The sequence below is a fragment of the Eubalaena glacialis genome, chromosome 20 (genome assembly GCF_028564815.1).
Source record: "Eubalaena glacialis isolate mEubGla1 chromosome 20, mEubGla1.1.hap2.+ XY, whole genome shotgun sequence".
Classification (NCBI taxonomy): Eukaryota; Metazoa; Chordata; class Mammalia; order Artiodactyla; family Balaenidae; genus Eubalaena; species Eubalaena glacialis.
Window position 1 is genome coordinate 24,815,353 of NC_083735.1, and position 16,127 is coordinate 24,831,479.

Here is a 16,127-nt window from a genome sequence, read left to right on the forward strand (position 1 = left end):
CAAGTAAAAATTAGAAAATATTGAAGTTAAAGGAATTTGTCACATTAGACACAGAATGGTAAATTACATAAAGTGTCAGGAATTATAAAATTATTGGTTTAATGATCAATCTAAGTAAAAAAAAAATCCTACTTTAATCTAAGTCAAATGGCACAACACTACCATAAACAATGAATCAAAAAATATCAGAGACAAAAATCTTGTTTTGAAGATTTTACTACTATTGCTTACCCTTAATCATATTAAATGTTACATTTACTCTCCTTATTCCATTAGAATAATCCCAAAGGAAATCTTTATATAACTGTAATAGCTGTGATAGCAACATTTCAAAAAATAAATTTCACAGTATTGTTAATGTTTTTGAAGGCTAGGTAGGTACTGAAAAATAGCCTAGTACAGAGTCGCTAAAATAATCGCATGGAAATTATTTTGGTATTTTAGATGTCAGAAATTGATTTCCTATTGCATTATATGATACACTTTTGCATCTAAACATTTTATCAAGGGCTATAAGGTTTATAATTTACCACATTTACATTTATTTTTAAATGTTAAAATAAAAAAATATGTAAGTAAAAAATACTTGGAAAAACTTGTAAACCTCTTTTATTTCAGTAGACAAAAGAACTATCTTCAATGTCCTGGCTGAAAGGCTTCTTGATACCATGGAACTGGAAGAAAACAAAAAGCACAAAGATTTGAGATGAATTAATGAAGCAGACGGATGGTACGTAATACGATAGTGGAAAGAACCCAGTTAAGTTAGAGCCAAAGAGATCAGAGTTCAAACTGCACATCTGCTCTTTACTAGCCATGGGATCCCATGAAACTTAATAGTATTGCAGTATTTAAGGCTCTCCAAAGAGTAGTTTCCTCATCTGTAAAAGAGCAATCACATCCCTGCATCTCTCTCACGTATCTTGTGAGAATTAAACGGAATAAAGGATGTAATGTGGCCCGCACACAGGGCTCTCTCAACCCTTCCTTTAGTTCCATTATGGTGCTGAATACAAGTATCATGAGCACAACAGTAGGAAGTGGGTCATAGGGATTTTCATGTCTTCAGAAGGATGTAGTTCGTTGTAATACAACCAAAGAAATAATTAAAATTTCTGAGAATCAAAGCTGGATTTGATTCCAGATAGCTTTCTTAGCATCACAAACAGCTTAATTATTAAGAACACAAGAAAGCTCAAACCATGAGACCTTTATGAAACAATTTCACTCAAGATTTCCTATTTCAAAAATTAAAATGTCTTTAATTTGTAGGTTTGCCACATCTACTATGCTTGGTGTGTTTATCATTACAGCAGCTACAGCAATATATTAATCAAAAAGGAAAAAGCAGTCATATACCCTGCCCCCGCTTTCTCTCCTCCTTTATAGTTTTTCTTCAGGCTATGATTTAGATGAAAATTTTCCAGTCCTGTTTAAACTCATTTAGTGGGGCAGGGAGGGAAGGAAAAGATACATAGATAATTACACCACCACAAAATACTCATATGTGAGAAATGCACACAAAAATACTGTGGAAGTAGAAGAGGCATTCTCACATGAGAGAACAGTAAGAAGTTCAATGTGGCTTGAATACAGAGGTGGAAGTGGTGGGAAATGAGCCTGTCTATGCAGGGCTGTCAAGGGCCCTGTGTTCCAAGCTAAAGTATTTGAATTTTATCCCATAGCTTATAGGGCACCAGTGGCAACTCCAATGTAGAGATGCTGCTGTCAATAGGTTTCTCAATTAGAAATAGAACTATACTAACAGCCTGCTTCTTGTCCAATTCAGACTAAGGAACTAATTAATTCAATTAATTTTTTCTACTTATTAGTTTGTAAGATAACCCAGGACTGAGAAAGAACTTTTTAAAAAATACAATTCAGCACATTTATTGAACTCTCTAAATATTTTAATGAATACAAAACCTTGTTGGTTTTAATAGGTTTTCTTCCTTCTTTTATATTGCAGTTAACACCAAGTTGAGGCAAAAAGCCAAATCAAAGCTTTAAAAATATTTTTTGGCTGAAATTGCATGTGGTATTTTTCACCTTATATATCTACAGACACACACAACCTACAAAACTGATTTTCCTTGAGAAACAACTTTTCAATTTAAAGAAATTCCTTGCATTTCTCTGTTTAAGACATTAAGAGATGATTAAATTTATACACAGTACATTTTACCTCTGATGGTAGACTATTTGGGTGCTAATGTAGTTTTTGCAGAATTATTAGTAATTGTTTTAAAATTTTGCTTTAACTATGGTAAATATACATGTCAATTAAATTAAAAATTATATTCTAATCATGATATTCTATAAACAGAATTGTGTTTCAGAGAAAAAATTTCAAGTCCCCGTGGCAAACTACCAAGTTGTTCTACTAACACATTTCAATTAACTCCATTCACTTATGCCAAGATACTATATTAAAATACTGTTATTAGATACTATATTATCTGATTGAAGTTCCTTTTTTCCACTTATTTACTCTATTTTTTTCCTTCATTTATCGAAAAATGTATGTTCACAATAGGAAATCTAGAAAATAAGGAACAACACTCTCCACAAACTCCAAATTTTATCACTCACAGGGAGACAAGTTAAAATGTTAGTGTACTTTATTTCCGTATCTCTATGCATTTCTTTATTTACATAAGTAAATTTATACAATATAGTTTTTAAAATTGTCATTAAAAACTTTTATAAACCCTTCAATGGTTGCATCATATTTCAATAACTATAATTTACTTAACTATTATTCCTTGAAGTTGGGTTTTATTGAAGGACATATTTAGTGATATTACCAATTCTTTTTTTCTCAGTCTTTGACAACTAGTTTTCCACTGACAATGTAATTCAACTCTGCCTGATTTTAAACAATTCTACAAGTCTACACAGAAAAATGTGCCATCTATCACCACTTGTTGTAAATTCCACTAACATAAATGTACAAAGATAAAAGTGAAAACTCTACGAAGCAAGTACTAAACTTGTGAAACTCACCGTTAAGTCCAAGGAACTTCTGGAAGCACACCCAAATCAGGAGAGCAAGGGTATGCAGCGACCGATTGATGGGAAACATACTGTGAAAAAATTGGCTGCTGAAAATTGTAAACAGGCATTTGAGATGGAAAATGTCCACTCACTGGCACAAAGTCATTTGCTTGTCGTTCCCCAGCAAAGTAACCAAAATATTGAGAGTACAACAGATTAGAATGTGTATTTTGAACAGTACTTGTAACTGCAGTCAACATTCCGAAAGGAGGTGGCTGTACTTCATAGGATGTTATTCCCTGGTATGTCTGGGTAATGGAACTGCCATTGCTGCTGCTGTAACGATAAACACACCAAGCAAAGTAAGGATATGAAGTTCCAAATGACTGCTCAGAAGAATTATATACTGGGGCACATGCAGACTGTGGAATTTCATTCCAATATGTGGCAGCATTCTGAGTTAAAACTTTTGAATTCTATTGTTCAGAAAAAGAGTATTCTACTGTTTGATTCACATTAAGGGTCATGTTCTCAGATGCTTCAACAGGTGTTGTATTGGAACTCAATGTACCCTTCCTATATTTTTCTTTTGACTCAGTTTTTGCAGGTTGTGTTTTATTTGCAGAACAGGAATTTTGTTCTGGATACGTATGGGTTCTGGAGAACGGGTGCACGTAGAATTTTTAATGGATGAATTTAATATTTCATTATCTTGAGGTTCAAAGTCAGTGTCATTCATTTCTAAATTGGCATCGATATTCCTCACAAAATAGAAAATAGGCTTTGAGAGCACTAATGCATTAGGCAGAAGAGAAGCATCAGTTTCTGGTTTTATGTCTGAGGGACAAGATTTCTCTGCAGGATCTGAGGAATTCTTAAGAAATTTCTGAGAAGGTATCTCCTGGTCTTTTGAAAATGTGCCATCTACACGTTTTTGGTCAAAAATTGCCAAAGGAGAACAATCTTATCACTTTTTGTTTCAGCAACACTAAAATTTACATTTCTTTCCTTCATGTTATTTAAGTTTCCCTGTTGTCCACTGAAATCTTCTGAAGTAGCAGATGAAATATTAGTTAAATCTATTTTGCCCTTTAACTTTGACATACAAGTGTCTTTTAGGTTCTTTAAAGGTAAAAGTGAGCCAGGTAGTGATCGCTGAATTTCAACTTTTTTTGGAGAGACATGGTTTCTTTTCAGATTGTCAGATGAACTTGGTCCTATATCATTTTCACTTTCGGGATGAGATCTCATAGTCCTATTAAGTGTAACACACATACAAACAACTTTAAATATAGAGAGTCACAAAATTTCAATATAAATATATATTTGAAAATTTTATTTAGGAAAAGAATTCTTAAGATTCACATTTTCCTCTTTGTATTGGCACTATACAAGAAACATATTTCTCCAGTTTTCCTCCCTTGGTTTGAATTTAGATACTTTTCTTGCTGAAGGTGATATATTCCACGTTTCAAATATATTTCCAATACATCTGAAAATACAGAGTGCTGCCAATATTCTAATAAATTATTTTATGCTTTGGACACTTCCTGATTTCAATTTTTTTGCAGTAGTTTCTAATTCATATACCTCCAACCTATTGACAATCTTCTTTACTTGCAAATGGCCATATATAGCTGGTGAAACCACTAGCTGTGACCCCTACCCCCAAAAGACTATCTTGTCACAAAGTACTGAGATATTTTGTCTGTTCAAGGTCGAGAATAGGAAAAGCAGACTTCCAAAATTTCTTGCCAAGGGAATATCCTTGGCATTCCTATCTAAATTTAGACAGTCTCAATCAGGGTGAAGGAAGCATTCATTATTGAAGGTCTAGAGCCAGACAGTTAATACAAGTCTCCAGGGCAATTATATTTTTTGGTGTCTCATCAAATTCTTCGAATTAAAAGTGGAAAAGAACATGTTGAAAGAAAAAAGTAACCATTCCTCCACAGTCGAGAAAAATTAATCTTTGGCCTGGAATTTGCATATCCCACTCATGAAACTAAAAGCCCCTATTTTACTTAATCCAGCCTCCTTAAAAGGCACTTGAATGACAACCTACATCATCATCCAACCCAATATAATACTTTGACAGTTTCCAGAAAGGACAATTTTGACTCTATCACATTTCCAATGATGTTTCAGTGATGTCTCAACCTTATAGATTGACAGCTGCCTGTATGATCTGTCCTTTTACCCACTCTCTTAGAGGATGTTCTTCCATGACCATGGCACCTTATATTAACCTTATATTAGAATTCATTTTCCTGCTAAGTGAGGCACAGTTTGATTCTTTGAGCAGCAAATACTACCTCTACTTACAAAACTTAGTTTTGTAAACTAAGTAAAACAAATCATCTTAGTTACAAAACTAAGATGATTACAGAACTGGTTTATGTTATGCCTCTGATAGCCTATTCATCCTTATGCCACTACACAATTAAAGAGTCATCTGTGCCAGGAAAAAGATTCTAGAAATGTAGTAAATTAAAGATCATATTTAATTTTTTAAAAAATTAATTATTTATTTTTGGCTGTGTTGGGTCTTCGTTGCTGCGCACGGGCTTTCTCTAGTTGTGGAGAGCGGGGGCTACTCTTCGTTGTGGTGCGCGGGCTTCTCACTGTGGTGGCTTCTCTTGTTGCGGAGCATGGGCTCTAGGCGCACGGGCTTCAGTAGTTGTGGCTCGCAGGCTCTAGAGCGCAGGCTCAGTAGTTGTGGCGCACGGGCTTAGTTGCTCTGCGGCATGTGGGATCTTCCCGGACCAGGGCTCGAACCTGTGTCCCTTGCATTGGCAGGTGGATTCTTAACCACTGTGCCACCAGGGAAGCCCTAAAGATTATATTTAGAGAAGCAAAACCAAATAAGACAGAAATGAGAATGCTTATATTTTAGTTCATATTATCCATTTTCCTTCATAGGATGGAAAAAAGATGGTAAAAAATGAAGCTTGTCATAAATTGAAAATCTTACAGAGTTGAATGAAACAAGAGATGGTCAACAAGTCCAGTGGTGCCACTTCATGTCAAAATGAGAAAAACATAAATAAGGTAGTGGGTTTTTAATAAAAATAACTAATGCAAAAAGAATTTAAAGAACTAGCCTTTATCCTGAAATCATGTCCTTTCTACATTGTGGTGTTAACACATCCTTTCAGGAAACAGTAGTATACTTATAATATGTGAGTGTGTTTGACTAAGCTCCCACTTAGGAATGTAACTTGTCAATTTTTATCTCGTTAGCCAGTCTTGAAATTTGACAGGTCTATAAAATCCACAAGTTTAAAAAAATCTAATCACTTGCCCCATTCTATGCCCTTTTTAGTAATAAGCCAGTCACTAAGCCCCATCAATTCATTAAATAATGTCTGTCAAATATGACTTCTACCTTCTTATTCCGTAAAGCATCACTCTTTTCTAAGCCCTGGCTGACTTACTACTTTTAACTATACTTAGAATCTCCTTACCCTTTAAATCACTGTGAAAACGCATTTCACAGGATATTACCTTTCAATCCTTACAGAATGAAATTCAAACTCCTTAGGCCTTACCTAAGACACTGCATAATCTGAACCTTCTTCTCCCTCCTTAGCTAACTCTTCTCCCCTAAGTTACATATATAACCCAACAGAGGTAATAAATAAAGGTTTTAGTCTTGTTCCTTAATATGTGCTCAATTTTGTTTAGTTTTTCTTCAGACAGGGCTGATGGCAACTCCTACCTTGGATGCTTGAATGTTGCCTTTTCTCTGTTGATCTTTGTGACATCTTTCATGCTAACCTATGTTTAAAAAATACAGAGAAAACCTACATTGTTGATCGTTTAAAGTACAATATTTATTATTTTACTTTTCAGACATTAGCAATTGCTTGTTCTGTCATCATCTAAAATGCACTGTCTGAAACTATATTCATTAATGATCCTCGCCTTCAAAACTCAGTGACTCTGCTGGACTTCCCATATTTCATAAATGTTTGGAGAAACTTTTTAAAAAAGCAATCTGCAACATTCTTTTTACCCACATCTTACAACACGTCTATTTATGACTGCTTCCTATTTTATGCCCTTTTTAATCAACCAGTCACTCAGCGCCACTGTTAAGTAATGTCTGTCAAGTATGGATTTTCCTTTCCTATTCTGTAAAACAGCACCTTTTTCTAAGACCCAGATGACTTACTACTTCTAACTATACTCAAAATCTCTGCTCTTTAAAATCACTGAAAAAACACAGTTTACAGGACACTACCCTTCAATACGTACAGAACGAAGTTCACACTCTTCAGGTCTATATTTAGAACATTCTGTTATCTGAAACAATATGCTTCTCCATCTTTAGCTTACTTCTGTCCACTAAGTTAAAATGTTTGTTCCAGACTTAATTTTAAACTCATTTCTCAAATAATGTCAATAAGCATTGTGTCTTTGGTCACATTATTTTCCATAGCTTGGATACCCTCTTCATTTTTTTACCTTCATCTGATAACATTTTTTCCTTTAAGGCAAAGCTTTGATCTGTGTCCTTCTATGAAATCAATAATAAATCTCTATTTTAAAAAAATTTTGCTTTTCTTCTCTACACTTACAACACCTTTTTAGTAACACCCTCATTTTACTCTTGATGTGGAGTACACAACTTGTGTTGTTCTTGTGTTTTGGAAGTATGTTTATAAACTGGTTGTTAATTAAGCATTTTCCCACAAACACAGTGCAATAAATGATTTGTTTCCTAGTCTCTAGAACTAGAGTTTAACTAACGAATACAATTAGAGTAAGCTGAGAAAGAATCCTACTTTCCATTTTGCGTATAGGTCTCTCTTTCTTCACTTCTGAAATGAGAAATTCTCAAAAAAGTTTGAGTAGTCTCTGAGGGTTGAGTAGGGGCAATTATTAATATGGGCTCTGGAGCTAGACTGCCTTGTTTTATATCTAGGCGCTTCTGTTTACTAACTTTGTGACCTTAGGAAAGTTATTTAACCTTTCTATGCCTCAGTTTCTGTACTTTTTAATAAGATAATAACAGTGCCTACATCATAAGCATTCTGTGAAGAATAGAAAGAGTTAATGTTTGTACATTCATTAGAACGCTGCCAAGTATTTAATAAATGTTATATAAAATTTGTTAAATAAAATGTACTTATGCAGGACTAACTCCTTCACAATCGTCTATTTTAAAATATCTGTACTATTTCTCTGTGTGGATGATAATGGTCAAGAACACAGAATCCACTGTCAATTTTTAATATCCACAACATTAAGTATAGCCTCATTATATAGAAGCTACTCAATCAATACTTGGTCACTCGCTTAACTCACATTCATAATAGGGACTTTTCATTCACACCCTTCCAAGAAGTGTTTTCTAAATAAAATAATTAATTTGTAAGTTTAAAAGTAGACGTTCGCAAGGTTATCTCTCACATATACAAATCATTCATATCATTTTATAGATAATATGGATTGTTTAATCCAATAGTTCAGTTAGTAAATTCATTTTGCAAGGCAGTATTTAAAGCATTCTCAATTTTTACAATTCTGCAAACTACGTACTTGTTTGCTTAAAGAGTAGACTTGTTCTCAAAAAGAATACCTACATAGGTTTCGCTTAAAACATTTGTTACCTTTTGTTTTTTACAACTGGAAACGGTAGTATATTCCTCTTGCTCCTGAGGGTCTTCACATTTGTCTACAGTGAAAGGCCGTTTTTTAGAGGAATTTGAAACGTTTTTCATTATGCACTCTGAAATTGAGGGCACCTTCACACAAGTACTGGACTTGTTGATATTCTTCCTAGGTTCTACATGAATATTCATTTCTTCCTTTCTCTCCAGGTGGAAAGTCTTCTTTCTGTTATGTCGCATTTGGCACAGGATAAAGGAAATGGTTAATTTAGCATCTTTAGCACATATTATCTTCATATGTTCAATAGTTTTCATGACTTTCGTAATATGGGCCATTTTCCCTAAGTCCTTCCGAGGGACAGCCATTACATTTTTGAGCAGGGTGGAAAACTGATTGTAGTTGTATTCTAACTCTGTCACAGTGCTTCCGTAATTTATGGATGCTATACAGGGCACAAAGTCAATGTATGTGGAAACGGAATACTTAGACTCCTTTAGAAGTTTTTTTATTTCTGAAAGTTCTTCAAGTTCTCTTGAGAGCAAATGAAGAGCATAGGAGCAATTAACAGCTTCATTATATTTGTAGATAATATCCAGATCTTTCTTAAGTTCAGAAATAGCAGTCTCTATCACTTTCCAAAGACAATCTGTTGAATCATCTTTAAGAAATGAGAAAGAAGTCATTTTTTCTTGGCACTGAACCAGTTCAGGAAGAAGTGACAAATCAAACCAAAGCATACCTCGAAACCTCTGTTTGTCTAGTTTCTTTGCCATTGAGTTTTTAAGAAAGTGAACTGTTTCTGAGAGCATGACGATTTCAATATAGGTTTCAATGGCCGCAGGTTTTAAAATTACTGCCCCATGGTTCTGGTTTTTCACCATGTCCAAAACATTTTCTTGTGTGATAAAAATATTATCTATGTTATCTTCTTGCAGCAACTGAAAGTATTTTTTTAAAATTTCTAAGTGATCGGTACATCTCAAAGTGAGTTCCCGTAGTTTTTTAAAGTCTGCAAATTCAGCTTGATCCAATATTTCACTAATACAACAGATATCTGGATGTGAAAGCAAAGTACTGTTAAACCTAGAGTTTTCTATGCTAATTGTTGCTTTGTTTACTAGAGCATTTGACTTTCTGGAAGCAATCATAGTCTTCTCAAGCCCAGTACTGGAAATGCGTTCACTGCTTAAATCTTTAGACAACGTATCACATATCTTCTGCAACTTAGAAAAAGCATGTTGATTCATTTTGAGTAGTATTTCTTTGCTGTTCTTTCCTGAGTATTTTTTGCAGAAAGACTCTCTCTTTTCTTTCCAAACGAGACTTTTTGCAGCATCAAAAAAGATATGTTCCAGACCATAAAGAGATATTTTAATACCTACTGCCTCATTGCTCTTGATAAAATTAACTTTTGAGGAGATCATTTCTATAATAATCCATAGATGGTCTTGTTTTCCTGGACAGGAATCATTTTGGGGAGAGTCCCCATACATACTGATCAGATTTAATGTACTTTTTCTCAAGGATTCTAGGTCTCCTAAACTATCTCCAAAGTTAACTCCACAGGTAAACGGAACAGAAAGAGAAAAGTCAAAGCAATCAGAACAATGTTTCATTATTGCCTCACACTCATTAATCTGTCGTTTGTATTTTAAGAACATGTAGTATGAACTGTTTTCCCTTTTGGTTTCTTCAAACACTTCAACCAACTGATCATGATAGTTTTGCAACTCACAGAATGCATGATATTTTAACCTGCCTTGAAAAGCAGGATAGAAACTGGATTGTTGTTGAAACCCACGTGGTCTGCCAAGCAGCTCACTGTACAATGTCTCATCATACCAAAGCAAGCTTCGGAATGTTGGCTCACCTCCTAAGAGCCTTGTTTTGTTTTCAATGAACTGAATAGTTTCCATCATCATTTGGAGTTCTACCAAGGAGTCAACAGCACATGGTTTTAATTTGTGTCTGCAGTTATTCCACAGGTTTTGTTCTACCAACAGGTCTCTTGAAATCAAGATTTGTTTAAATGAACATTCTTGTTTTCTTTCAAAAGCTTCAACAAATAAAGGGAGAATATTTTGACAAACTTTAGTTTCTTCCTGTAGAATCTGCAAAGATGATGCTTCATCTGCCCTCTTCAAAATTTGAGCTATCTTAGCTATAGAAGCCAAATTATTAGTTGAGCAATGTTCTTCTTTTAATTCATTCATGTATGATGTAGGCATCTTCGGAGGAGGAGAGACGCTGGAGGTTTCAGAGTGGGCATGTAGAAGAGGCATATGATTCATTCCTGTAATGCCTGGTTTGGAATTACAGGCTCTTCCTGAGTGCATTGTGGAGTCAGACTGAGAGTCATGACTAACTTTTCCCTCCTCTTTCTCTCTTTTGTTAAGCTGATTAGAAGCAGTGTTACTCAAAGAGACTGCCTCAGTAGCATCTTTAATGCTTAAATGAGAATCAATCAAGTTGTTTTTAACTGTTTTCTCACTTAAGTAGGCGGATTCTTCTAATGTCTTATTCTTTTGATTTTTGTACTCAGTCTTAACACTTGATCCTTCAGTCATGTTTTTATGAAATGAATCTTTTGCTTTCTCTGCTTGTTTATCTTTCCACATTTTTCTGTCCTGAATGTCTTTCTTTGCAATACATTTTGGGGAAGAAGAACCCTTTATGTTATCTTTTAAGAGCAGAAAACTATCATTGGAAAATAGTTTCTTCATCATATTGTCCTTACTTTCTTCAGTTACTGATGTGAAATCCAACTCAGAATTCTCAATAACATTTGTTCCATTCCTGTCTATGTGGAAGCAATTACTTGAAGAGCAATGTTCTGTCTTTAGCAGCTGCTTTCCAGCACATCCTCGTTGACAGTGTGGTACAATGGTAGACATTGCTGAAGAATCTACAGCAAAAATGCTCTGTTTATTCAGGTAAGATTGTGAAGATTCTCCCTCACTGTCTGTCACTAGAGTGGCTGATAACAATTGAGGAATACTGTTACACTTTTTGCTTTTTATCAGAGTTAGATTTAATGGGTCCATAAGGAAGTTTTCTGTTATAATGCCTGGTTTGGAGCTCTCATTAGGAGGTGTCCATTTTTCTACAGGAAAATTTACTTCCAGGTTTCTTGTATAACCAGATAAAATAAGGCTTTTTGGCTTGTCGATATCAATGTTAAAAACATGCGTCACACTTGATTCTAAGACTGAAATAACTATATCAGTTTTCACCTTTGTGTGGGCTATACAAGTTGCATCATAATTTTTGTCCACGTTAAAATTTACGTTGCTTTCTTTTATGCAAGTTAAAGATACTGAATTCCTTTTACTTATTACTTCATTAGCTTCAGAATTGTTTTCTTTTGTTGTACCCTTAATATTACCATGTGCTGAATGGTTCTTAAGCTTTTCATATTTACTAACGTTAGATAAAAACTCTGCATCGATTTGATTTTCTTTTTTAGTTAGTTTCTCATCTGGGCAGTCTGGGGAAGAGAGACACCCAGTTTTTCTAGAAAAGGGCTGAAGTTCTGATGATCTGGGATTTCTCAAACTGCTAGTGCTATAAGCTGACTGACTTGCACTTTGGGCCGTGGAACAGAGGGCTAACTGTGATTCAGGATACTCTCGATCACAATATCCTCTCACGCGAATAGTGGTGGGACTTCTGGAGACACCGGACACATTTTTCTTAGAAAGGCAATTTGTGACTCTCTCGCCACTTGTTTTATAAGACTTGTGGTTTGATACATGAGTTAATGATTTATCAACTTCAAATCCCAAAGCCCTGTTCTTTCCAGGTTTGTCGTATTTTCTTTTTGACAAAAATTGCTTAGTGGAGTAATATCTTCTTTCAGACACAGAACTATAACCTTGAAGGTCACAACTTTCCCAGAAATTATTGCATATTACTGCATATGCTTTTGGTAAAGGGCCCTTTCTTTTTTCTCCCACTTTAGCTATAAGCTGCAAAGACGTGTGAACTCTTCTATGAGCTTTTTTTAAGTGAAGAACAGCTCTGTCAAGTTTTCTGGAAAGACATCTGCTTTTGCATAAAGATGCTTCGCTAGTTAGAATATCCAGGACACTCCTAATGTGTTTTTCTGACCGTGAAAAGGTTTCAATTCGTCCTTGGGATAACGAAGAAAAACGTTCCGACGAGTCCTGACTGGTTAGCCTCCCCCTCTTCCCACAAATTTCGTGATGTCTTAAATCTTTACGTGGTATATTCTGGTCCCTAAAAGGTGTATGTGGCTTTCTTTTGCTAATTCTTGATTCTGTGTCCTTTTTACTTCTAGTATCATTACAATCGGTTTTTGACTTTGTAAAGGAACGCCTGCTTTCGTTATTTACTGTTGTGACATCAGAAGGTTCAGTAAGCAAAGGTCCCTTGTTTTGCTTTTCAGACACATGATTCACGTGTGTATTATGACTCAAGTCAAAAGAAAGTGAGGTTTCAGATTTACTCACTAGTCCTGATTCTTGCCTTACATTACCAAATTCACCTTCAGATGCATGATGTGAATTTTCACCAGAACACTGGGAATGAATTTCAAATCGTGGAACTTCCTCCTCCTCCTCCTTTATTTCTGATTTTATGGCTTCAGTTCTATATTTGCAGAAATTATCTTTCAATGCAAGGGATTCAACAGCAGGACTGAATCCTTGCATAAATACATTAGTAATCCTAACTTCTAGATCAGGAAGTAAAATTGGGTTGAAGAGCTCTGCTTTGTTTTTTGCTGTAGAGAAATAAAAACTACTTTCCTCAGAGCAATGCTGATCGCTATTCTCCCTCCTTGTGGTGCTTTTCAAAACTTCTGTCTCCCCATTAGTGCTTCCTAACAGACCTTCCCAATCGATGCGAGACTTCAGAGCCTCGTATGAAGCCCCGAAGTCTTCATAGAGTACATTTCCATGGCTATGAGCGTCCTGTTGAAATAGAAAAGCATTGTCACTCCGTTCTGATCCTACTTCAATCTCATTATCCAATTTGACGCTTTGAAGAACTGAGTTGTCACTTACTGACTGACGAAATGAGTTGTGTAATTGATTTTTATCCATATCTGTTTCACAATCAGAAACCCTATATTTTACTAACAAACCAAAATCTGGACTCTCAGAAGAACAAGTTTCTTTAAACTGGTATCTTAGGTGATCTTTGAGATTTGTGCCTAACGCAGGCACTGGAGCATCAGCTATCTGAACTGCAGCATGTGAGGCTATATGCCCTGAAGAACCTGCAATTTTGGGAAATGTTGTGGAAACCAAATGCTCTACAGTCCTTCCAGTATTTTGAATATCTTTTTCTTTTATGGCAGTTACAATATCTTCATTTTCTAATAATGTAGATTCTGTGGACACATATTTTTTTCCCCAAGTCAAATTAAATGTAGTAGAAAATTCTTCAGAACTCAGAATTTCTATGCTATTGTAATCTTTATTCTCCCTCCTTTCATCTACAGTGGTAAAATTTTTGTTTGCATGAAAACTCTGCTTCTCATCTCCACGTATATCCCTTATGTTGTTTTCCGTAGACAAAGCAATGTCTTCCACTTCAGCCTCATTCTGGTTTTCTTTATCATTATCTCTCTGTTCTCTGCAATCAATATTCAGGTGCACATCACTGTTCAACTGTGAATTACAGAACTGAGTGTGATCTTGACCTTTATTGTTAACTTGAGAATTTTCTTTGCAGTCTCTTTCACTGTTCTCTAAGGACACTGGATCATTTCCATTTCTCCTTTTAACACATATATGTTCTCTAGCTATGCTGCAATTTGCATTATGAGCTGTTTTAATGTCATGAGATGAAGTAACAGCCGGCAGTTGTTTGGCCTGGAGAATGTCTTTTGCTTCCTGGAAAGCATCAGTCATAACACTAACACAGTTTTGACCTGGTTTTTCCAATTTCAGTTCCATTAGTTTTTGAGAAATGGTAAAACTTGTATGAATGTTATCTTTGTACTCTAAAGAGTGCTGAGGATGCTTTTGTGGAAGGTTCTCCAGTCTTGGAGTAAGATGATTTTGTATTCCCAATACTAGATGATCTAGCTCATACTTCTCCTCTGTGGTAGATGAGAAAGATTTTGGCTTTTCTAACCCTTGAGTAATTAATATTTGATCACAATTTTCCACCAAATAATCAAGATTCTCATTCTCTTTGTACTCTTGATGCAAAGAAATGTAACTATCTACTGGACTGATTTTTGTTTTATTAGTAAAAGAATTATCACTTTCTTTCCATAAATTTTGCTTTTCTTCATGTTTGGAATCGTCTTCTGGCCCAGTGAAGTTTCTCATCTTTCCAATATCTTGAATGTACTCACGTATGCTTTCTTTGCTTTGGAGTGGAAAAAGTGTAGGCATCTGGTGACCAGTCTGATATACAGTTTTAAAATTAGAAGACTGTGATTCTGGAGAGATGTGACTATTACACCCTTTGGTACAAGTATTCACTGATTCGTAAGAGTCATGTGGCTCACTATTTTGTTCAATTAAAAGTGGAATGTTGCTTCTCTGCTGGGATCTCTGAGCTTTTTCTCCACTGTGTTTTTGGGTTTCAACTTCTGAGACTACATTTGGCACACACATTGGGAAGGAAAAATTATCCTGGCTCTTACACTGTTCTGCCATGGTAATTTTATTGGGAGCTGTACAATCATAGGTCTTAGAGCCCATGTTGTGAGCCTGGGTTTGTGAATCATTCAAAGAAATTTTGAAGCAAGGGGCATCCAAATAATTAGTAAGAACAGTCTGATCACCAGGCATGACTTCAGATGACGAGGCAGGACTAGTTGGCATAGATGATAGGTTTATTTCTGAATTAGCAAAATCTAAACTCTTCTCAAATGGCAAAATCTCATTTAAACCTGTAATAGTATTATGTTTTCCCATGCTTTCTTCTCTCTTCATCAGTCTTGGGTCTTTGATGAGTTTTGAAGTAATAACTGTGCTTGAGCCAATATTGTTATGAAGGGGAAAAGCAGCAGCCAAACCACTTAAAACATCTTTAAGATGTGTCAAATTTAAGAGGTCACCATTATTAACACTTTCTCTGGTATCACTGGGAATAAATGAAAGACCTGAATCATATGCATGTACTTGAGAAGTGTCTCTACATTCTGCTGAATTGTGCTCCATCTGTCCCCTGTATGCTTCAAGCACAGAAATGTTTTCATTTTGCACATTTCCATAGGAGTTAGAAATATTTGAGTTGTAAGGATTTATCTCTGAATTTAGTGCACTGCATGAACAGTTTTCCTGAACAAATGGATCTATAGGTTTCCCGAAACGCTCAAAGGTGACAGTAGCATCTTTTCCTTTTCCAATTCTTTTGGCCACTGTACAGTTTTTCAGAGACCATGTTCTTTCTGTGGAAATAATAAGAAAATAAGGAAAAACAGGAACAAAAAGTGCTTCTTCAGGCAACTCTATTAATGCAAGTAAACTATGTCATGAGCGGTTTTAACTGAAAGTCCATCAAATAACCTAATGATGATTAAAGTA

General features: G+C 35.2%; 1 protein-coding gene across 1 annotated transcript in view; it reads right to left on the reverse strand.

The window, feature by feature from the left end:
* Positions 1 to 636: 636 nt before the first annotated feature.
* The window catches only part of TEX15 (testis expressed 15, meiosis and synapsis associated), a 48,271-nt gene continuing 32,780 nt past the window's right edge, over positions 637 to 16,127 (reverse strand). Inside the window, 6 exon segments of the mRNA XM_061177482.1 lie at positions 637 to 680; positions 3,014 to 3,619; positions 3,622 to 3,963; positions 3,966 to 4,252; positions 6,719 to 6,777; positions 8,616 to 15,991. Of these exon segments, the coding sequence (XP_061033465.1) occupies positions 637 to 680; positions 3,014 to 3,619; positions 3,622 to 3,963; positions 3,966 to 4,252; positions 6,719 to 6,777; positions 8,616 to 15,991 (8,714 nt within the window).